At 44.6% G+C, this 20,692-nt stretch overlaps 1 protein-coding gene across 4 annotated transcripts; it reads right to left on the minus strand.

The window, feature by feature from the left end:
- Positions 1-17: 17 nt before the first annotated feature.
- SLC39A13 (solute carrier family 39 member 13) lies at positions 18-20,218 on the minus strand. 4 transcript variants are annotated; one of them, XM_014252164.2, is made up of 11 exons: positions 20,128-20,198; positions 15,577-15,675; positions 14,075-14,374; positions 13,522-13,635; positions 11,775-11,893; positions 10,397-10,540; positions 5,307-5,396; positions 4,733-4,783; positions 4,364-4,496; positions 4,130-4,229; positions 18-2,698 (listed from the first exon to the last, which is right to left on the minus strand). In XM_014252164.2, the coding sequence occupies exons 3-11, from the start codon at positions 14,340-14,342 to the stop codon at positions 2,623-2,625; spliced, it is 1,095 nt and encodes a 364-aa protein (XP_014107639.1). In that variant the 5' UTR covers positions 14,343-14,374; positions 15,577-15,675; positions 20,128-20,198; the 3' UTR covers positions 18-2,622. The 4 variants fall into 4 exon arrangements, with proteins under 4 accessions (XP_014107639.1, XP_005522489.1, XP_087914339.1 ...); XM_005522432.3 differs by lacking the exon at positions 15,577-15,675 and having other exon boundaries at positions 20,128-20,218; XM_088058213.1 differs by lacking the exons at positions 15,577-15,675; positions 20,128-20,198 and adding an exon at positions 19,523-19,613.
- Between the last annotated feature and the right edge of the window lie 474 nt (positions 20,219-20,692).

The raw sequence follows: 20,692 nt of genomic DNA on the forward strand, positions 1-20,692 counted from the left end.
AACCCAACAACACAAACTGACATGGAAAACCATTTATTTCATCTCTATTGTCTCCGTGCAGAGCAGACCAATACAGATGAAGGGGGAAAATGCATAAGAGCAGCTGAAAAAATAGAGCTAGAAAATACAATTCTCTCTGCATTTCCAAAAGTGACAAATGTGGTGGAGTGATGCTCCATTTCCTCCCAAGGCTCTCAATCCCCAGCCCCAGGGCTGATGCAATAGAAATCTATCGAACCCCTCCCTCCCACAAGCCCCATGCTACCTCCTACCCGGGTATCTTCCCAAGAACCACAGACTATCCATGCCTGTGACAGCAGCCAAGAAAAACAGCTCAGAAATTCTTTCTTCGGTGTCATCCACTTCACATTCCTGAATGCTGAGTATAAAATCCTGACTGTGGTTTTCAGTCTTGGCAAGGCTCAGTGCTGATGCAACAACGCCAACTCATGGGCACTCACCTGGCAATGCCTCAACTTAAATGCCAGCCTTATTTTGGGAAAGACATCTTGAGAAACAGCAGGCATAGCTTTCTGTGTAAGCCTGCTTCCTCCAGAGCCCTGTTACAGGGTCTGCTTAGCTGCAGTCCCTGGGTAGAAGGAACCCCCAAAGCTAGAACCAGAGGGTTGGCATACTCCCCCAGTCCCTGCAGGCTAACTGGATTAATCATCCTTCCAGGAAAGCAGGAAGTGGATGCTACCCTTCAGACCACAGGACAACTGAATGATGGAGAGAGTAGTTGGCACAGGAAGGCAACTTTGTTAAGAGGAATAAACAATTGCACTAAGCCTCCCTCCTTGTTGCCGTGAAACTAGTTACGAACATAAGTCCAGGGAAAGGAAAGCTGAAAAAAATTTTGACAGCAGCTCCTGGGCAGACAGAACTGCAAGCATGAGCTCTCCAGAATTCACTGAAAAGTAGGACAGGAGCTGTCATAAAAAAGAACTGTGTCAACAGTTCAGAAATCTCTTAGGGAAGTAATGCCTCTGCTGTGGGCAGCATACCTGCCTTGCTGCTCTGACCCAAATCGCCCTCCTAATGCGTGAGCCCTCTTGGTAAGGCCCTGGGCAGACTGGAGAGCTGTACTGCTTCACAAAAGCTGTTAAAAGACTGAGCTAAGTTGGTGTAAACCACACTGTGGCACCTGTTAAGTGTTCAGTGACTCTGCTAGTTCAGTTAGACCTGTTTTTAAACAAATTTAAGCAGAGCAAAGTTAAGTTCTACAGAAGGGATGACCTAGCAGCTGCACACCTCTGTGGCAATAAAACATCCCTGTGGAATTATGGCCTGGTCAGCCCTGTAAGCTAGGATGGAGGAAAGCACTAGAAATTTTATTTATTTTTATTGGTCTCAAATTGCCAAAAATTTTATCCCAAGCATCACATAACAGAAAACTCCTCTTAAAGCATACTTATTGTCACCCTTTCATATCCCTTTCTCACCTTACTTAAAAATATTATCACCAGCAGTTTCAACCTGCCCATCTAAAATATTTCTTATTCATTCATCCTCAACAGATGAGCTCAACTCATCTGAGGTAAGAACCCCAGAAATAGGCTACCATCTACAGTATGCTCTTTAATAGTCTACACTGAACAGAGGAAAAGCTAACCAGGAGTCCTCAGCTGCTGCCCAGGCTGTAGTGTTCAAGCCCCTCTGCCATGACGGTCTAGGGGTGCAGCAGCATGCTCGGCAGGTCTAACATGCTACACCTGAAGAAAGCTCTGAAACACGGTGTGAGGCAGATGGTGCATGAACCAGGTCTCACGAGCAGGCTCAGAGGCATGTTCAACTGATGGTTATGAGGAGAGGGAGCTCAGTCACAACAGCTACATGGCTTTCCCTGCAGGTGTGAGCGAGCTGGTAGTTGGCAATTGAAGAAACATTTACTGATCATTTATCAGATAAACAGTTGGGCTGTGCTGGCTATTAGGGCTGAGGCAAGTAATCTCCAAGCTAAGTCATTTAATTGTAGTGACCTACCCTAAAGTGCCTCAAGCTTTTGGCTCAATTTCAATGTAAACAAAATAGACCAAAAGAGCTGGACTGCTGAGGCCAATACTACCTTTAGGAACAAGTAGTGTCAATGAACAGCTGGAGATCAAGTTGGAAAGGGTCTCTTCCCCTCTATCTCATAGCACCATCAACTTCTCGTGGGTAGGGGTCCAGGCTAAAGCTGTTTATTGTTGCTCTGTCATGCCTGTTCTGCCTCCAGCCCTTAAAGCAGTAGGAAAAATCCTTTATCTTCATCAGCGACAGGAATCACCTCTGTTGTTTTCACGCAAGAGCTTGGGAGGTGCAGTTCCATCAGAATGAAACATCATTCACTCATAAGTGGAGCAGTTGTTCAGTTCATTTCTGCCCAGTGTATCTTTTGCCCCATAAAAACCAACCAAACAAAAAAAGAACAGAAGCCCTCATGTGTGAATTTTAGCAGAACAGGGATAGGAGAGCCAGGGAATGAAGTCTTGCACAGCCAGACCTCTCTCTCACCTGCTTCTCATACTAGCAGCCAGATCTGCGCACACACACGTAGGAAGTAACATTAGTGTTCCTTATTGCTTTGTAAAGCTCAGAGTCACTGTGGTGGCTCTGGGAGGCATCACGAGGTCTGCGCAGAGGTCACTCAGTTGTGAGCGCGAGTAGCACCATGACTGTAATGCCCGTACACAGGAGCAGAATTTGCTGCAGGGAATTCCTGGGAAAGAAACAGCAAAATTAAAAGGAGCCATAGACCAATCCCCATAGGCAGCTGCACAGAGCTCTCCAATGATTTGTTCTTTGCCCTTCCAAATCTACCACGTGGAGAACACAACAGCTGTATGAAGTCACTAACACAGATAAGACCCTCCCAGCACCTCCAGCAAAGAAGTTGTCTATAAACTGGCAGGGAGCTGTTCCACTCAGCTGCAAGGCCCCGCTCCAGGCTTCCAAATCAATTCAAGCTGATTCAGTCATGCAGCTACTCAAATACATATTCATGTCCTTTCACTCACGAGGAAACCAGCACTTATGCAGCATGTGCACAGACACTTTAGACACTCATCCAGCTAACAACTATAGTTACAGAAAAAAAAAAAAATTGGCCATTCTTTTAGCACTATCTTGGGTTTATGTTGGATTGAAGTGACTGTGTGCAGCCCACTTCTGCATATTCTGCCAACAACCTCTGCCAACACAAGAGGTTACCAACCCGAATTAACACTTCTCCACAAAAAGTTCCAATCTCCTCAGATAGAACTGTGGAGCTGTTTTTTTGAGCACTGTTTCAGTCAAAATTAACTAGGTGAATCAAGGCATCTTATTTAAATTACTAAAGTTACTTGTCTTATTACAATTAAAATAGGAGGGAACATTCAGGGGCAGCTCTGCCAGCAGATCTGAGAGGGCTGTTGCTATGGAACAGCTGGATTTGGATCTGCTACAGCCTTAATTACACTGCAAGAAACTAAAATAATACATGAAGGAAACCCAAATATATTGGAATATATATACCAGTGCAGAAGAGAGATGTCTGAGATGGAATACAATGACAGACTACGAAATGCTGAGTGATAAAGAGAAGAAAACTATTTTATACTCACACAGCAACAGTGATACATAATAAAAAAAAAAATATCAATAAGCAAGAGTGTAAAAACCAAATATTAAGAAGCATCACTTAGTACAGTCAAACTCTGCTGCCAAAAAGAGGTTGCAGAGGCCCTAATTAATGGGTAGGGTCAGAAAAGGATGAGAGAAGCATGGAATGATAGATTCAGATGTGGCTATCAAACATACACACCTCTGTGGGGCCCTGATTCAGACAGTCTCTACACCAGTATGTGCTGGAAGCTGAAAGCAGACTGGGCAGTGGTGTCCTTACTGGACATGTTTCCCAGGAACCTGCTCTAGCTGGCCCTGCCAGCACAATCTCTGGGACTCACCCAGGTGAAAGCTCTTGTGTTACAGAGGGTCTTTGTAGTCCCACAAATGCAATAAATAGCACAGCAGTCTATTTTGAGTCCAGTCTTGTCCATAGGATTTGTAATGCTGGCATTCACACTCTTGCAGAAGAGGCACAGGGAAGGGATATATCCCTGCCCCCGGCAGCACGAATTGCTGCAGAGGAACAGGAGGGAGCACTTACCAAGGATTCTTTTCCTCCAGGAGATCAGGCACAACATTTACCAAGGCAATGTATAAAAATCCTCCAGAAGTGAAAGGGAGGATCCAGGCTACTGTTTCTCCTGCACGAATACAGAAAGCTTTGGTTATTACTGAGACAGAGCCATGGGAGACAACACAAGGGAAAGAAGATACACAAGGATGACAAGCACTGCCTCCCACCCCCCATTTCTACAGAGGTCCCAGGGAACCTTACCTGCTCCTTTTGGTGACTGAGAACATATTGCAAAGCAGGCTCCTAGAATTCCCCCCAGAGCTGTGGAAAGCTGCATCTTGGCTGCACTCCAGCGGTCAAAGCCAGCCCGAAGTAGGATTGCAAAGTCTCCAACCTAAGAAAACCAAGAGCTGACAGTTAATAAACTTGAATACTAAATTCTCAGTCACAAAGGTCATTCACAACAAGGCCAGTGCTTCAAGACTGTTCCTGGTTTTCAATGTTGTCAGTCTCCCCAGAGGGAGCAGCTTTCAAGAAGACAAGAAAATGTTAACCAGACCCAGACCTCCTCTTAGTAGAGGAAGCACATTGTAATCCCCCTTGTGATGGCAGGATACAAAGCCCTCTCACCTCATGTGGGATTTCATGCAGGAGAATGGCCATTGTGGTTAGGAACCCAACCTGCAGCAGAGAGAAAGCAATTAGGAAACAGAGTTTTCTTAGATGAATCCCTTCATGTCCCATACACTCACAGGGATCCAGCTGGAGCAGTAGATCCCATGAGTGCAGGGTTGACTGTGAGTTCATCATTCTCACAGTCATGGTGCTCCAGCTCAGGGCAATGGGGATGCCACAGCCCATCACCAGTGTTGAAGACCAAAGAAAAATGCACTAAACATCTCTGCCTTGTCTGTGTCCCAGATTCTGAGGTGACCATCCTCATCATGTTATTTCTGGACTGCCTTTTGAGTAGATGAGGGTAGATGAGCTAATCCATCCCCTAATGCCAGTACAAATGACTAACGTGTCCCAAATTCAAAGAAGCTCTGCATCATAGGGTCAGGATAGGGTTGGGTTTTACTGTAGCCTGTATTTTCTCAGAAAATTCCAGCAAATAGGAAGGAACTCCTTTACATTTTTAGCGGTTTCACACTTGAGACAAGGCCTCTCCATTTCAGTACACAGCTGGGGACAGAAACCTTACCTTTCTGCTAACCAGGAAGCTGGCTGCTACTGCCAGGCCATGGGTGAAGTTATCAATGGTGTTGGCCAGCAGATTGAGGTACCCACTAATCTGCAAAGAGAAGGAAGAGCCCCTGATAAAGGAAGAGATGTAAGAAGATAAAAGCAAGCACACAGCTTAGACATGGGTTATGCAGTCACATTCAGATGGGAAAGGACAAAGCACAATGCTTCTGCTGAAAATCTTAAACTATATCAGTGCTTGAGTACAAATTAAATGTCATTTTTGGTTTTAGAGTAAACTAAGTTTTAGGGTAAGCAAGTATTGTCTGAGATTAGAATAATTACTGCATGCAAATGATGAAGAGCTCTAAAAACAGAAAAATAAAAGAAAAAGAAGAAAGTCAAAATGCAAGAATATATTTAATTCTAAGTCAAAGCAATTTTAGGTAACACTGACTAATTTACACAGGTGACTGGATTCAAATATGACTTGATCTTGTTTTCAAGTCATGTACTTTAATATCCAACTGTTAAATATCTCCTCTTCAAAAGCTGGCAAAAACAATGCAACAGAACAAATGCTGCTGGAATTACTTTCTATAACTAAATAAATCTTCAAACATTGTACCAAAAAAGTTCATGCTTGTGGGTTTGCTTTCCCTTAACAAAGAATCAAAAGAGAAGATAGTGATGACAGTCACCAAAAAAACACCTACTAGAAGGCTGGATAGCATGTATCAGCATTTGCAGATAAACACATTTCTTAAAATTATAAGCATAAAGCAGCTGCCTACCTCAGAAGTCCATCTCCATATTAAAATTCTCTAACATTTTAACTAGGGTCATCTCCTGACAAAATCTGAGTATTTAACCTAAAGTAATTTTACCAGAGGGTACCACTCCAGCTCTTTAGCTCACAGGGTTTGGGCTTTTTTTCCATCAGATTTAACAAAAACTAATGCACGTTGGTCCTGAGATACTGCAGTTCACTATAGGGCACTTCAGTTTATTATCAAACCAGGTGTTATCCCATATATCATCAATCTGTCTCTGGACTGCAAGAGCTCCAGATACAGGGCAGTATCCAGTGAGTGGAGAGACTGGAAACTGTGAAGCATTAACTTCTTCACCACAGCATCAGATGCCAAAGTTCAGCTGGACAACCACAAGTGCTGATGGACTTCATTAGCTCTTTTTGGTCCTATGCTCTTCCTTGTTTCTATCTGATTTTTTAAAGTGCATTGATGATTAAATATGAAAATTAAGGATTCAGCAGAACCTAACCTACTTTTAAGTAATAATCTAAGTAACATCTCCACAATGAATGGAAAAGATCCCTGCATGTTTTTGTAAGAAAGGAAACACAAACAGATGCATGCAGGCAGACCCAAGACTAAAATTCTCCTTTTCATGTTGTTTTATTTACTTTATGGTGTTTTACCCACAGGATAATAATAATTATTCAGAGAAGTTTTACACAAAAATGCTTTCCCATACCACCGTATAGGGAAAAAATAGACTTCATGATTAAAACATTATGACTTTTTGTTGTCAGTGGCTTGGGCAAAAGCTGTCACTGAAAGAAGCAAAGCTTTGGAGTGCTCAGAAATAAATTGGGTTGATTTGACAGTTATGAGCCTCTGACATTTACATTCTGCGAATCCCTAATAGGATTTTCTCATTGCACATAAAGAGCACAGCCAGATGAAGTGTTTATGTTCATGCTTCAGAATTAATGTCACTGTGTAATAAAACAGACTTCCACAAATCAACCAGGACCCCATGTGCCACAGGGGGAAAGAAAGAATAAGCAAGGCAAAAGTACTGTACACAATGTTTTCACTTGTTGAGGGAATAAAGGCTGCAATGAGGGACAGAACTGATCTATGTTTGCATGCAAAGGAGATCTCCCACCTGACATTTTCAAGCTAGGACATATTCTAGCAGCAGCTAAAAAGCAGAAGTTCTAATACATATGTGGACAACAGTCAACTCACTACAACTTACTAATCATTAAGTCCTGAAGAATGACTTTGTTCATTCAAATAGTATCTTTCCCTTTTTGTTTGCTGAAAAAATAGGGGTTTTGGAGAGAACAGAAGAACCAAAAAAATCTGCCATGCTATGGATTTCACTCTTTCCTTCGCGAGTACCTACTCTGGTCACTCCCAGCAGCACCACTTCCCTGCAGGTGCCCTGCCCAGCACACATGGTGTGGCATCCCTGTCCCCAGCAGGCCAGGCCAGCTGCAGCCAGGAGCATCTGCCAGGCAGCACGTGGCACCTGAGTTCCAAGTGCTGCTTTCAACAGGGCATCCCTTTGTATTCCTCCTCTACTGCCACGCTGATTTTTATGGAACTTGCAGAAATCTGATCACCCCCAAGACTCCTATCCTCTCTTGAACTCAAGGAAAATTAATTATGGGTTCAAAAGTTACTGAAAATGAAGGGCAGAACAGATGGACAGACAGATGGAATGACTGCTTATGTTGTTGCCTTAGGAAACAGGCTAACAACGCAGGAGTATCTTGGTAGGTTTGATAATTTCCACCCTACCGGGAAGACTATTAAAATATTCAGATTATAAGATCAGAAGGTAGAAAGTTAAAACTATACCCATTAAGTCTTTGGTTTCTAATTCATGCATATTGACAACCATCTGTAAAACTGAACAGATGTGTTAGGATTTTAAAGCTAGAAAGGCTCTCCATGGTTGTCGAAGCCTTCCACATAACACAACTGAAAGAATTTAATTTAATTTGTGCATAAAGTTCATTGTTTCTTAAGATATCATGTACTCTGTAGAGAGCAGCTTAAACCACAGTTTACAGCTCACAAGTGATAAAAATCTGCTATCTCTAAGGCAAGTTGGTCCATTGGCAAGTTTCCCTCACTTAGAGAGCTGTCTCTGTGTTCTAGTCTGCTACTGTTTGCTATAGCTGTAACTATTCAAATTTAGTCATTCCTCAAACATGGGTATTTGTATACTCTAAGTCACCCTTGATCTATCATGACTACAGAGCTAAACCAAAGAAAGACACTTATCATGCACTGCAAACTTAAAATACTGTTTCATCTCATTCCAGGCTCCTTTACAAATTATCAGTAGTATTTTGGATATTTGGAATGGCTCTACTGGAAAAAGTCAGATAGTTGTTCCACTACTGCTATGCAGAAAGAAGAACTCTCACCTCTCCTCTTACGTATTATTTCCTACTCATCCATCCTCCTGGCTGTAGCATTATGGGGGAAGAACGTGTTCAGACAATTTCATACTGCAATCCTCTTATGTTTTTCCAAGGCACTGACCTACTAGAAACTACCCCTATCTTGTAAATATGATCTGTGGTCCTTCTTAATCTATTCCTCATAACTGCATGTATCAAAACCTGTTAAAAATTCAGCACTTTTGATGAAGTTGCTCAGTTTAGCTGCTATCACTGACTTCATGCAGTCACAATGTTCCATTTATGTAACAAAGTACCTGCAAATGTGAAGAAATACTGTTTTTATAAATAATGACTTAGAAAAATCATAACCCACCAGTGAACAGATTTGAGGGGGGCTGCATTAAACCAGTCCCTTTTGATAACATAGAATAACAGATTTTTAATACAGCTAATATTAGCAAAGTTGATTAGAATGGGGGAGAAAGTTATGTTTTATGTACATTTGTCTTGGCCTTTATTAAACTATTTAATGCCTGAATAAGAGGCAGGAAAAATGACTTGCTGATAAGAATTTATCTTACATAAATTAGCATTAATTATATTATTATTTTTTCTATTAGGACCATGTCCTGAGCAATTGTATCACCTATCAGTGTTTCATTTCTACTTGAAATCAGTAGTCTATAGTTCCTTATATAAACCCTTCCAAAATTAGGGCACAATGTTTCATAACCCAGTAATATTGGTGTCTTCACTATTACCACCTCTAGAACCATCCACGTGGCACCTTGCAGTTAGTGCAGTGTTATGTACAAATTACATGAATTGGACAGATGTCAAAAATACTCAGTGACCTCAGCATAACTTTCATGTTCTGTAGGAAGAGCTATAAAGTTACAGCAAAACAGCTTTAAAATAGAAAGACTGAAGAGCCTCTGACTGACCACATATGCAGTTTTAGGCTAGTTCACTTTCTGTCCATAGTTGCACTCATACAATCTTGCACATTTTTATGGGCTTTCAAACTCAAATTGCAGGTCTTCTTTCACCAAAGCGGTTGTTTACTCTCTCACTTGTAAGTTCACCCAGAAAAGGGTTTTCCAAAGTACAAAGATAGTAACATTGAACAGAAAGCCAAGCCAATGTAAAGGTTATCCACTTTCCAATGGTGCAGGGCTCTTCCTCCTCCACCTCCAGAGCCTATGAGCCTATGAGCTGATCTCCCTTATCCCAGCACTACAGGCAGACTGTCTGCATGCCAAGCTGATTCAAGAAGTTAAGTTAGGAGAGAAATAGACCGGGGGGTGGGAGGTGGGTGTGTGGGTGTAGACAAGCAAATCCTTTGCCTGTTTAGCTCCCTGAATAGGCTCACTGTGAGGTCAGATGAGACCCAGTGCAAAGGAAGTGATGGGAAATACAAGTTTGGGGACAGAAGTGGACAAGAAGTCCTTTTTGGCAGCAGGTAAACTGATAATCTGAGAAACTGAACTTTTAAATTCTACACTGGGTAGCTTCAACACATTTCCTAAAGGTGTCAAAACACTTCCAAAAGGTGCCTTAAAAGGAAAAGTGCAGCTCAGAATCAGTACAATGCAGGCTGTAGAGAACAGAGAAATCATGGTGCAAAAAATTAAGCAAATAAAGACATATTGACTATAAAATATAGAGTAACAAAACATGAAATTCTGTATTTTGGTATCAGAATTCAGCCAAAACACACATCATCAGACTTATGCCTTTATATTATTAACTTAGCCTCTTCCACATAAGCTGCAGTGTAGATTTTCTCCACGTTTGCTATTTCCTCCCTGCTGTGACCAGGACACAGTTTGAGAGAGCAAAATTAAGCACAACTCAAATGCTGAGTTCCCCACTCAAGCACATTCTTTCCACAGACAATTCCTGACTAAAAAGTGAAGGTGAGTTTGTGGGTCTCTTACCTTGATTCTGTTGTTTTTTGGACCAGACTGGAGAGAGGAGCCATTACACTGTGCTCGTGCTCTTTGGGACTGAGAGGACCCCTTCGGCAGGGGACAGCCACTTCCATTGGGAATCTTTCCAGATGGTGCTTTGGAATCACAGTCCTAAATTAGGGGAAACAAACCTGCCACTGAGTTTTTTTCAGTGATGAATGAGCATGAATCAGGATCAGAAATCCAAGCTTCACCCTTAATCCTTTTGTCCTTACAATGTGACCCAGAAGCTTTGACACCCCAGTTTAGTAGTAACAGCCAGAAATGAGATCGATTCAGAGAGCATTGTGACATCTGCCCTGAAAGACAAGAGCTAAGACTTCCCAATCCTCAAGAGAAATAGAAAGAGGAGGAACTGGAGTCACAATCCCTTGGCATGAGATAGATTCTACTAGAAAGATAAGGGACTGAGCCTGCCCCTCCAGTTAGCAGCTGCTGCCCAGAGAAATACAACTCCATCTGGGCCGGAGATGGGGAAAAAGAGTCTTGCTCTCCCCAGTGCATCAGCATAACTAAGTCTACAGAATTATTCTATAGCTGGGATCATCATCTTCCAAACAACAAAATATTTATCTAGCATTTCAGCCTCTCTCTAAGTGAGAAGATGAAGTTCCTTTAAAGTCTCACATTGAGTCAAAGTTAACACCTAATTGCTCTTATGTAGTGCCTGACCTTCAGTTTCACCTCTCAAAAGTCATGGCACAGCAAGGACTGAACAGTCTAAAGGAGCTGCAACTAGGAGTTGTGAGATGTCTGAAGACTAGGTGCCCTCCTCTGTCTTGGAATTATCTTCTGCTGCCTCATCTATGTCACCCCTTTGCAGCTGGGTGACTCCTTTGAATTTAGTATTACCTGGCCAATCATAAACCCCTTACCCACACAAAGTAACCCAAACAAGCATCTGGTCCAGGACATAACCAAGACATCTGCAAGAAGACTGGCCTTTGTCCTGACTGAGATCCCAGAAAGAGAATGAGTCACAATGGGTCAGTGGAACATGCATCAGCAAGCTGCCACCCCTCAAAGCTTACTTGAGCAAAAAGCTTATTTGCAGAGTGCTCCAGCTCCCAGTCCCCACAAAACAGGAGCCCTCTGTTACACTTACCTCATGAAGAACAAAACCAAACCAGAAGTGAGATATCTCAGTTAAAACCACAAAAACAAAAGCCTGAAACCTACTCCTACAGACCAGTGGCAAAAAAGTGGCAAAAAACTCCCAAAGGGCAATGACAAGGTACTCACAGCTACAGGATAGTTGCCTGATGCTGTCAGATAAGGCAGATGAGGTATTTAGTACAGAGCTTCAAATATAAGAGTGCTCCCTCCCCTCAGGCTGCTAACTTACCACACCAGGATACTCCTCCTCTTTCTCTAGGAAGATCTTCTCTAGCACCAGGAAGGTCAGGAAACCAATGATCACCCAGAGACCAAGAAGCTTCTGCTGCTGAAAGCTCTGCCCTTCTCCTGAAGGACCAAAGAGAAATCTTCATGTTTCTATTAAGTAGGTAGTTTTTCATGCAGTTCCAAGACAAAAAATAAATGACAGCGGAAAAACTCCCTGCAAGGTAGGAGGAGTAAACACATCTCCAAACAGATTGGTTTCACTTGCTCATTCTTGATCTAACAGATACCATCATCTTGAGACACTCAGAGTGAGAGCCACCAACCTTTCTTCCACATCAGCTCAACACAGAATATTTCCTGACAACACTGGGAATTTCCCTGAGCTCCAGAGGCAAGTGAATATTACATCAACTAAAATCCAGCAGCTGTACCTACTGAAGAGCAAGCCCTGACATGAAATCTGCTGTTAGTGGAGTTACAAACTCACCTTCCCCTTTCTGCCACACCTCAGCAAGTTATTATGCCCAAAGCTATAAACTTTCTTTTCAATTACAGCCAAGCTTGTGAGATAATAATCCATTCAGCCTCACTGCAGAAATGGAAATTGCATTGCACTGGAAGAACAGAAAGACTCTGTAACAGGACTTACATGGGTCAAGGAAACCTTTACGCTTCAGGACAGTCTGGCAGAAGCAAACAAGCTTGAGCAGGAAGACAGAGTAATTTGGGACCCACTGTAGAAAGGGTGAAAAAAAAGTACAGCAGGTTCTGCTGACAGTCCTAGAGCTGTGAGGAAAAAGAGGACTAAAGGCCTGGAAGATTTGAAACCCCAAGACATAGGTGAAAGAAAGTCTGGGAAACCCAGAGCATTGTCTTCCCTCTCTCACATTTTCAGCCATAAACTACTTTTTGGTTTCTCAAAAGGTGGGATGCAGCAGCAATTGCTTTTCATGACATCAGTTTGCTGAAGTAGAGAGATACAAACATTATAGGTTTCAGGAACCCTGGCTATTTGAAGGATGAAGGAACCACACTGATACCACAAGGTCTATACCAACTCAGTGTTTAATTTGCTGGCAAACACAAGTTTCTGTCACTCCATTTCCTTTTTCTTCCCCTGCCCCACCCTCCAATCTCAATTGTGGCTCTATAGACAACATTCCATGGCTTCTCATGGAGCAAAGTCTGCAACACATGAGCACCCATAATTCAAAAGCATCCAACAGAGGGGCCCCAGTTAGTGCCAAAAAAGAGGTTCTAGGAATAACACTACTATAGGGACAGATTTGTAAAAAAGGGGCACCTGATTGCTAACTGAAATGACGAACATGTTCACATACCAGACCACATACACATTCATAACTTCCCACCAGGTTAAAGAAGCATTCCCTTTCCTTACAGAAGGGACCAAAGGAAAATCAACAGATATTTACAGGAGTCCAAGGCATGATAAGAAAAGTTAATAGACAAGAAAACCATTCCAAGTTACTAACCATAGAGAAACCATGGCCAACTGAGAAAGCCTCTAATTTCAAAGTCTGAAGGACTCCTAAGTACAAAGATGTAGTACTAAGTGTGTGGTCTTTTAGTCTCACATCCTTCCATCGGCATCTGCTTTTATATATTACTTGAAAAAGGATACCAGCCTAGACCAGTTTTTGGGCAGACCCAGACTGGGCTTTTCAAGGCAGAACAGATTCAAAACAGGCACAGCACAAGCTGCTTCCAGGCACATAAGGCTCTCATACCTGTTGTTGCACTGCATGTGTAGGCCCAGGCTTCAGGAAGCAGGTGGAGAAACACATTTCCCAGCAGTCCACCAATGGCAAAACTCAACAACTGCTTCAAACGGCATGACCCAGCTTAAAAAAAAACCAAAAAGACGAAACAAGAAGCAAAAATCTGATCACTACTCAGCCAGGAACTAAAACACCTCCCGCTGAGATTTTGCACAAAGAAACCCAAACTAGAAGCATCTGGAAAGCAAGCTTTCAAAGTAGAGAGCACAAACCAAATGGAGTGCAAGAAAAAGCCCTTGCACCATTTGGCTAGGACAATAGTGTGTGGGAGGGTCCTGAACCAAGCAGGGTAAAAAACAGTATTCTGTTCAGTACAAGCTCCATCCAGGGCTTACATTTGTCAAAGGACTCCATTTCAAGTTCACAGGTATGGATTAAAGCACTGAAAACAGACTTTCTATTTTAGAGAACATTTCTGTGACTAGGTCCTGTTCACCACTGTGCTGCTGTCACATCTCAGGACATCTGGCTTCAGAAAGGCCAATGCAGTTGGCAGGTTTACCTTCTGACCGCAGCGCAGCTCCTGTCTCAAGGGGGATCACCAGCAAGGGGAAGACCCCACTCAGCCCCACCATGAAGGAACCGATGAGAGAACAGATCCAAGCATCCAGCCGCTCGCTGCTGAACAGGTGGCCCCAAGACTCTGCCTCCGTGTCACACAGAGAACCAGAACTAGCAGCAACATGACCCCTCGGGAGCTGCTGAGCTTCACAGGCCACGATCAGGAACAAGGAAAGTGTCCCATCAAGCAGGAGTTTTTGTTTTGTCATTGCTAAGTGGTCTCAGCCGGGCTGGCCAATCTCTGAAAAGAGAAGGGGAAAGCAGTCCTGAAAAGATGTTCAACCCTCTGTTCCACCATCCCAGAGGAAAAGCCTTGGAGACACCAAGCCCTCCCTTCAGTGTTTTAGCACAGGTATGAATACCCATGAGGAACACCTGAAACTCCTCTTGATTTCAACACAGCGCTTAAGGCCAGAGAGGCTGTTTATCAATGGGTGTATGAAACTGAGACATCATGGGAAAGCATCAGGCTTTCACTATTTCCCTTCAGATGGGCTGGACAAGGACTCCAACTACCCTTGTTCTTGCCCTTCAGTGTCCCAAGGCTTCAGCAAAAGATATTGACCAGAGATACTACCAGGTAAATCTTCTCTTTGCCGTGGAACAGCACCCCTGAAACAAATTAAGATGCAAGACAGGCAACATAACAGAGGCCCTGTGAACTCATGAGTGGTGAAAAGATGGGGAACAGGGTAGATTATTCACCATCTCATCAGACACAAGTGCAGACACCCATCCACATGGGGCCAGTGAGGGTCAGCTTCAAAACAAACAAATATGACTCTTCATCAGCAGGTAACTTGTGTGGTAGCACTTCTCCAAAAAAGATGAAAAATTTTACATGCACTCATCCAAAGACAGGATAAGTACTAGAAAGCCAAATCTATTGATTGTTAATGGTTAAATGATTAAAGCTCATATTAGACTCAGGAAATTCCCTGATATGAGAGGAGCTGGAGAACAGAAGTGTACTTGAAAAATACCATATCTACTTGTCCTGTTTTTATCCTTTTGTAGAAGTATACTAGATTAGATGGTCTCTTGGTCAAAATCAGCACAGCTGTTAATAAGAGCTCTGCAGTCACAAGAAGACTGGAGAAGAGGGCATGTTAGAAGAGAAAAATAAAGATAATTACACTCATTGACAGAGAGGGAAGGAAAGCAAATGATATAAAAGCTGAAGTACAAATGTTCCTTATATTCCAAAAGAAAAAGTGAAATGTGGCAAGCAAAATTAATTTGGAAATGGGAGAAAAGGGTGGGTTAGAAAGAGATAGACCTAACAAATGTTCACAAAACAGCTCTTGAGAGGTAATAACAGCATTCACCTGAAAGCATGTAAGAAACCAATCTAATCTCTGAAGCATCAGTGACCATCTTTGAAAATTTACAGGAGTATGGGAAGGCCACAAGAAGGCTGGAGAAGCATCATGCCTCACCTACCTTTATGAAAGGAAAAAAAAAGGTGGGAGAAGTTACACACCAGTAACTTCAATCCTCTGAAGGACTCTTGATCAAATTAAATGATCAGTTTGTAGTTACCTATAAGATAAGAAATTGATAAAGATATCAAAGCATTAAGTATCAGCCAGGTAGAAGGGGACCTGAAATTATCAAGACAAAATTCAGGGTGTTGGAGCCAATCTAAGACTGTAGATGAAAAGGGTGGTGTTGACCCTTGTCCCCCACTCCTTCAAGAAGCATCACCTCACCATGCTCACACCAGACTCTATCAGTGAGCAGCATCAGAAGAAACAAGCAGGAAAATCTACTTTTAACTCATGGCCCCATGCCAGTTTCAGTCCCTGAACAAAAACACTGCAGGAGGAAAGCCAAGCTGCAATCAAAAGCAATCAGAAAGAAATTAAGGGACAGGGTCCCATGGCTTCTCTGAAGGAGAACACCAATCTCCAAGCACAGTGACCATGAACATCAGAAGCAGGGATGCAAGAAGGAACCACTGAAGACACTGGCTTGGCTTGTTGAGCAAGGACTGTTAATGCTATCACTTTTCTATTACAACAACAAAAAAATCCCTCAATACAACAAGTTCAATCCAGCTCAGGATTTTGGGACATCTAATCACAGTGTTTAGATCTGGCTGCAGGAACCCCACACCTACCTATAATCTACTATCAAACCAATCTCAGTAAAGAGCAGTACAAAACAGTACACTAAAAGCAGGGGAGGCAGGTGTGGAATCGAATGGAAATGACAAAACACTAATTCCAACGCGCTACAAAGAAAAAAGCACACACTGATTGAAAAATTAATTCCAAACCAGCAGGCTTATGTTGCTACAAAAAGGGTAAATGTCATCCTGGCACAAAGTAGTAGTGCCACTATGTAGCCAACAGACCACATCCAGCCCCACATACTCTTCCTCATAAAACACATGCAAAAATCTGAGACACTGAAGTGGAAAGAAACAAAAACAAAAACTAGAGTGTAGAGATCATGACCTGGAAAAAGGACTGAAGGACCTGGGTGTGTTTAGTCTTAAAAAGATAACACCAAAGGAACAGAACAGCCTGCATACATTAAAAGTCACAAGAAAAAGGGAAAGTGCCCAACTCTTTTTCCACATCAGTTCAAATGGTAAACAAGATTTAGCCTGAATATGAAGAAACAAATATACATAGTGCCAAAGTGGGGATATACTGAAACAGGTTACCTAGGATGCAGAATCTCCAGCGCTATTTTTTGTTGGGGTGTTTTTGGTTTGGTTATGTTTTTGTTTTTTTTAATTTTGAGAAAAAGAAACAGCTGATGCAGATCCCATTTCATTACAAGGATTAGATCCCTTCTTTTAAGTCCTTCAGGCCTACACCCCATCCACCTCTGGAGTGGGCCTGATAAATGTCCTCATCCTTTATGATAGGATTAGACCTATAAAATGACTGAGAACTTTGTGAGGAACACACCGAAAATAAATCAGAATTTATACAACCATACATGCCTATGAAGAAGCAACAGACACACATAGCTCAGCAATGATGGGAAGCAGCACAGATCTCGTCTGTAACATTGTCACAGCTTTTGAAAATCAATCTGGAAAAGTAAACACTGCAATTATTTCAACGGGTCGATTTCTTGAATTTCATTCTCCACACTCACAATCCACAAAAGTCCCAGGGGACACCTGAAAGGGTCTTAGAGACTAAGACACAGTAGCACACAAGACAAAGGGCATGTCCAGAACTCTGAAAAAGGTCTGCATACTTGGCTTCATGTCGCTCTTCCAGCCACAAAAAGGGATCAGATTCCTCAAAAAGGGAATGGCGGTGAAAAACAAACGGGTAAAAAGGTGTAGGAAACTGATTCCCCTAACTCACATTAGTGTTGGTCAACTTTCTGTGGCCCACAGGTCTTTATTCTGCTATTACCCACATGAGGAAAAATCAGCACATTTCTTTACTCCTGTGCAGCCAGACCATCATTACATCATGCCTCAGGAACAACCTCCTATCTCATGCAATAAATTCCTCATGTTTATAAAACATCTATGAGAAACTCGGTGTATTGTCCAGGACACACCAGAACTGCTTTTTGTGTCCACCTAATTGTTTAGGGCATATTCCCAGCATTTCCTTATTCCTAACACATCATAACCACTTGCTAAAAAAAAAATAAAAAAATAATTCAAACATTCAAATTGGTTGCTCCTATGACAAATATTTAAGAGGAAGAAAATAAGCAGTGAAGACATAGTCATAGGAAAAAACTGCTCAAGAGGAAAATAATACCCTGTCAGAACAGTTGCAAAGGATGGAGGAAGTCTCTACCTACCCTTAATTTTAGACAACAGCATCTGTTTTTAGGAACCCAGTCAGAGAATGTCTTGAGAAATTTCTAGAGAAAGCACTGCAAGTTCTCAGAGACATCTGTGCTCACGAGGCAGAGGCATAACCAGGTTTAGAGATGTGTTTTCTCAAGAAGGGTTTATCACATACTTAAGAGCAGGAAACTCCGGGAGAAAAATAGCCAGCGGGTCATTTATTTATCAAGTTTTGACAATTCTCCGTCTGGGATCACAGCTCCCAGCTGTGTTCAATTCACAACCTGGTGACCATGACCACTAACAGCACTCTCCAGAGCTCCACATCTCTGAGCTTTCGGGACTCAGGTCTGCTCAGTTCCTCCTGCAACAGCCTCAGGCCTGGAATAACCATTAGGCTTTTCCAGCCCAGAAAGAACAAATAAATGAGAATTTGCCATTTACACGCTCCTGAGCAGAGTAAGCTGCACACCAAGCCAGGAGATGCATGAGGCTCCCAGTGCTTCCCTTACTTCACAGTGCTCACTGAGCACCTCTGTAGCAGGCAGGGACTGAGAAACATAGACAAAATTAAAATGCCAAAGCAAAAACCTACTGGAAAAGAGAAAATTAAATATTGACCTGACGACCATGCTTCTATCTATTACTCTCTTCCTAGACATTCTGCCTTCTCAGACCACAGAATTTCTTCTCTTGGTGCAATTGCTCATTGCCACATAATAACATTTTAGATGTTGTTGAAAGGAAAAAAAATAAAATAAAAGGCTTTTTTTACAAGTGTTTTCCCTGGAAGCCAGTTGCCTGGTCTTACGGTTGAAAGAGTACTGCATGGAATGGAAAAAAGTTATTTTCCAGGGAGGAAGCATAATTTGCAGCCAAAAAACTCAGCATGAACCACCTCCCTCCATTAGCCCTGTGGAGAGTTTTGAATTCCTCCTGGAAACCCTGACCTCGGCAGAAGCACAAAAGGTCTCCAGTACTCCCTGAGCATTCCCGTCTCTCTGAATCACTGCCTATCTCTGAGGAATGCACTGTTCTGGTGAGACCCTTCCCTTTTGCCCCATCCCTCTCATAAAAAAATACTCTACACAGACTCACATTTCTGCAGATGACAGCGTGTGCTAAAAGCTAGGGGTGCACAGGGTTACAAACAATGGGGTCGCAGATCAGAACAGATTACAGACCCGGGGGAAACCTACGAGCTGGCAAGAAAGGCCATCTGAAACAGACTGAACGCTAACGGAGTTTGGGAGACTGCCGACTCCTTGCCCATCCTGCATCCTTTCATCCCTAGGATGAGAGGGAAGTTTGAGGACCAGGCAGCGGCGTTCATTCCCTGTGGGCTGGGTGGGACGTCTCTCCTCCCAGCCCACTCTCCGTGGCAGCCCGAAGCACAGGCCGGGCAGACCGCCCCGCTCCCGCTGCCCTCGCCGGGCTCCGGCCCCGCTCTCCCCGCAGGCGATTAACGCGGCGGGCCCGCTCGTGTCATTGTCTCTGACATCGCGGCGGACGGGACAGACAGCGCGGGTTTTCCATTAGAGGAACGCTGAGCGATGCAAAGCGAGACACATTTGCCGCGGGGCGGATTAGTAATGAACGCTGCTCACGCACCTTTCTGGAGCAGCACACTACGTGCCGCCCGGGGTCCCTGTGCCGCTGTGGCCGCGCAGAGCCGGCCCCCCCGCTCCGCGCGTCCCGCGGGGCAGCCCCCACGCCGAGACCTTCTCGCGGCACCGTCTACCGGAGGAGGGACTTCCAAAACTTTCTCGGCTGCGTCCCGCGGGGACTGCGCTCGCAGCCCCGGGCACGCCCGCAGCGGCAGCCGCCCGGCTCCGCGCCCCCGGCGAGCTGCGGCAAAGGCGGGCTGCGAGGGGGGACGCGGCCCCGGGAGCCCGGGGGCAGCCGCGGCCCCGGAGCGGGTGGCGCGCAGCCCACGGTCCCGCCGGGCCGGGGCACGGCTGCCGGCAGCAGCGGCCCCGCCAGCCGCCCCCCGCCGCGTCTTTCCCGAAGTTGTCCCTCGCTCGGCCCGGCCGGACTCCCCTAGAACCGGACTCGGCCCCGCTGCGTGTGGCGCTGCCCGGCCCCGCTCACCCCATCCCGCCGCCCGGGGATAAGCTGCGCTGCCGCCCCCGGCCCCGCCGTCCCCCCTCGCACCGCAGCAGCGGCCCGGTGACCCCCGCCCCCAGCTGCGCCCCCGGGCCGCCGGCCGCACTTACCGTGCGCCACCGCCGCCGTGCCCCGGGCCGCCGCTGCCATCCAGCCGCGGCTCGGCGCGGGCCTGCCCCGCCCGGCGGCCCCTCGGCTCCGCCTCCCCCGGCCGGCCACGACGGTCCCGGCCCCCCCGGCTCCAGCGCCGCCGCCCCGCCGGGCAGCCGCCGCCGCCGTGCTGCGCTTCCGGCCGCCGCCGCCGTGTCCAGGCGGGGCGGCAGCGGGGGTGCCCACGGGCACACAGAGCCTGGGAAACAGCTCCTCGCTGCTCCGAGGTGTGTGTTTGTACACATCCCCGAGGGGGGCTGCGGGGGCACAAACGCGCGTGCTGTGCGACACACGGACTTCTGGAACATACTTGCTGAGATTTTTTTTTTCCTTATTTTTTAATCTCCCTAAATGGATTATAAATTCTTTGGGCTACAGATGGGAAGAGACAAACACAGTGTGAAACCGGGGTTTGAGCAGAATTTCTGGAAGTTGTTAGAGCAGAGAAAGTGTGGCTGAGGACTGAGCCTCGAAATGCTTTTGAAAGATAGAGTGACTTTTAAGCAAACTTGCTTCCTCCTCACA

The sequence above is a fragment of the Pseudopodoces humilis genome, chromosome 7, assembly GCF_049639895.1.
Source record: "Pseudopodoces humilis isolate 2021_Gansu_Grassland_sample_001 chromosome 7, ASM4963989v1, whole genome shotgun sequence".
NCBI lineage: Eukaryota > Metazoa > Chordata > Aves > Passeriformes > Paridae > Pseudopodoces > Pseudopodoces humilis.

Bases quoted from the DNA above. Each gene is read 5' to 3' on its own strand.
- SLC39A13 (XM_005522432.3), bottom strand. From the start codon at position 14,342: ATGACAAAACAAAAACTCCTGCTTGATGGGACACTTTCCTTGTTCCTG. The intron at 5,397-10,396 runs GTAAGAGACCCA...TTCTCTTTGCAG, and splicing joins CAAAAAACAACAGAATCAAG to ATTAGTGGGTACCTCAATCT. The intron at 4,784-5,306 runs GTAAGGTTTCTG...TCTCTGCTGCAG, and splicing joins GCTTCCTGGTTAGCAGAAAG to GTTGGGTTCCTAACCACAAT.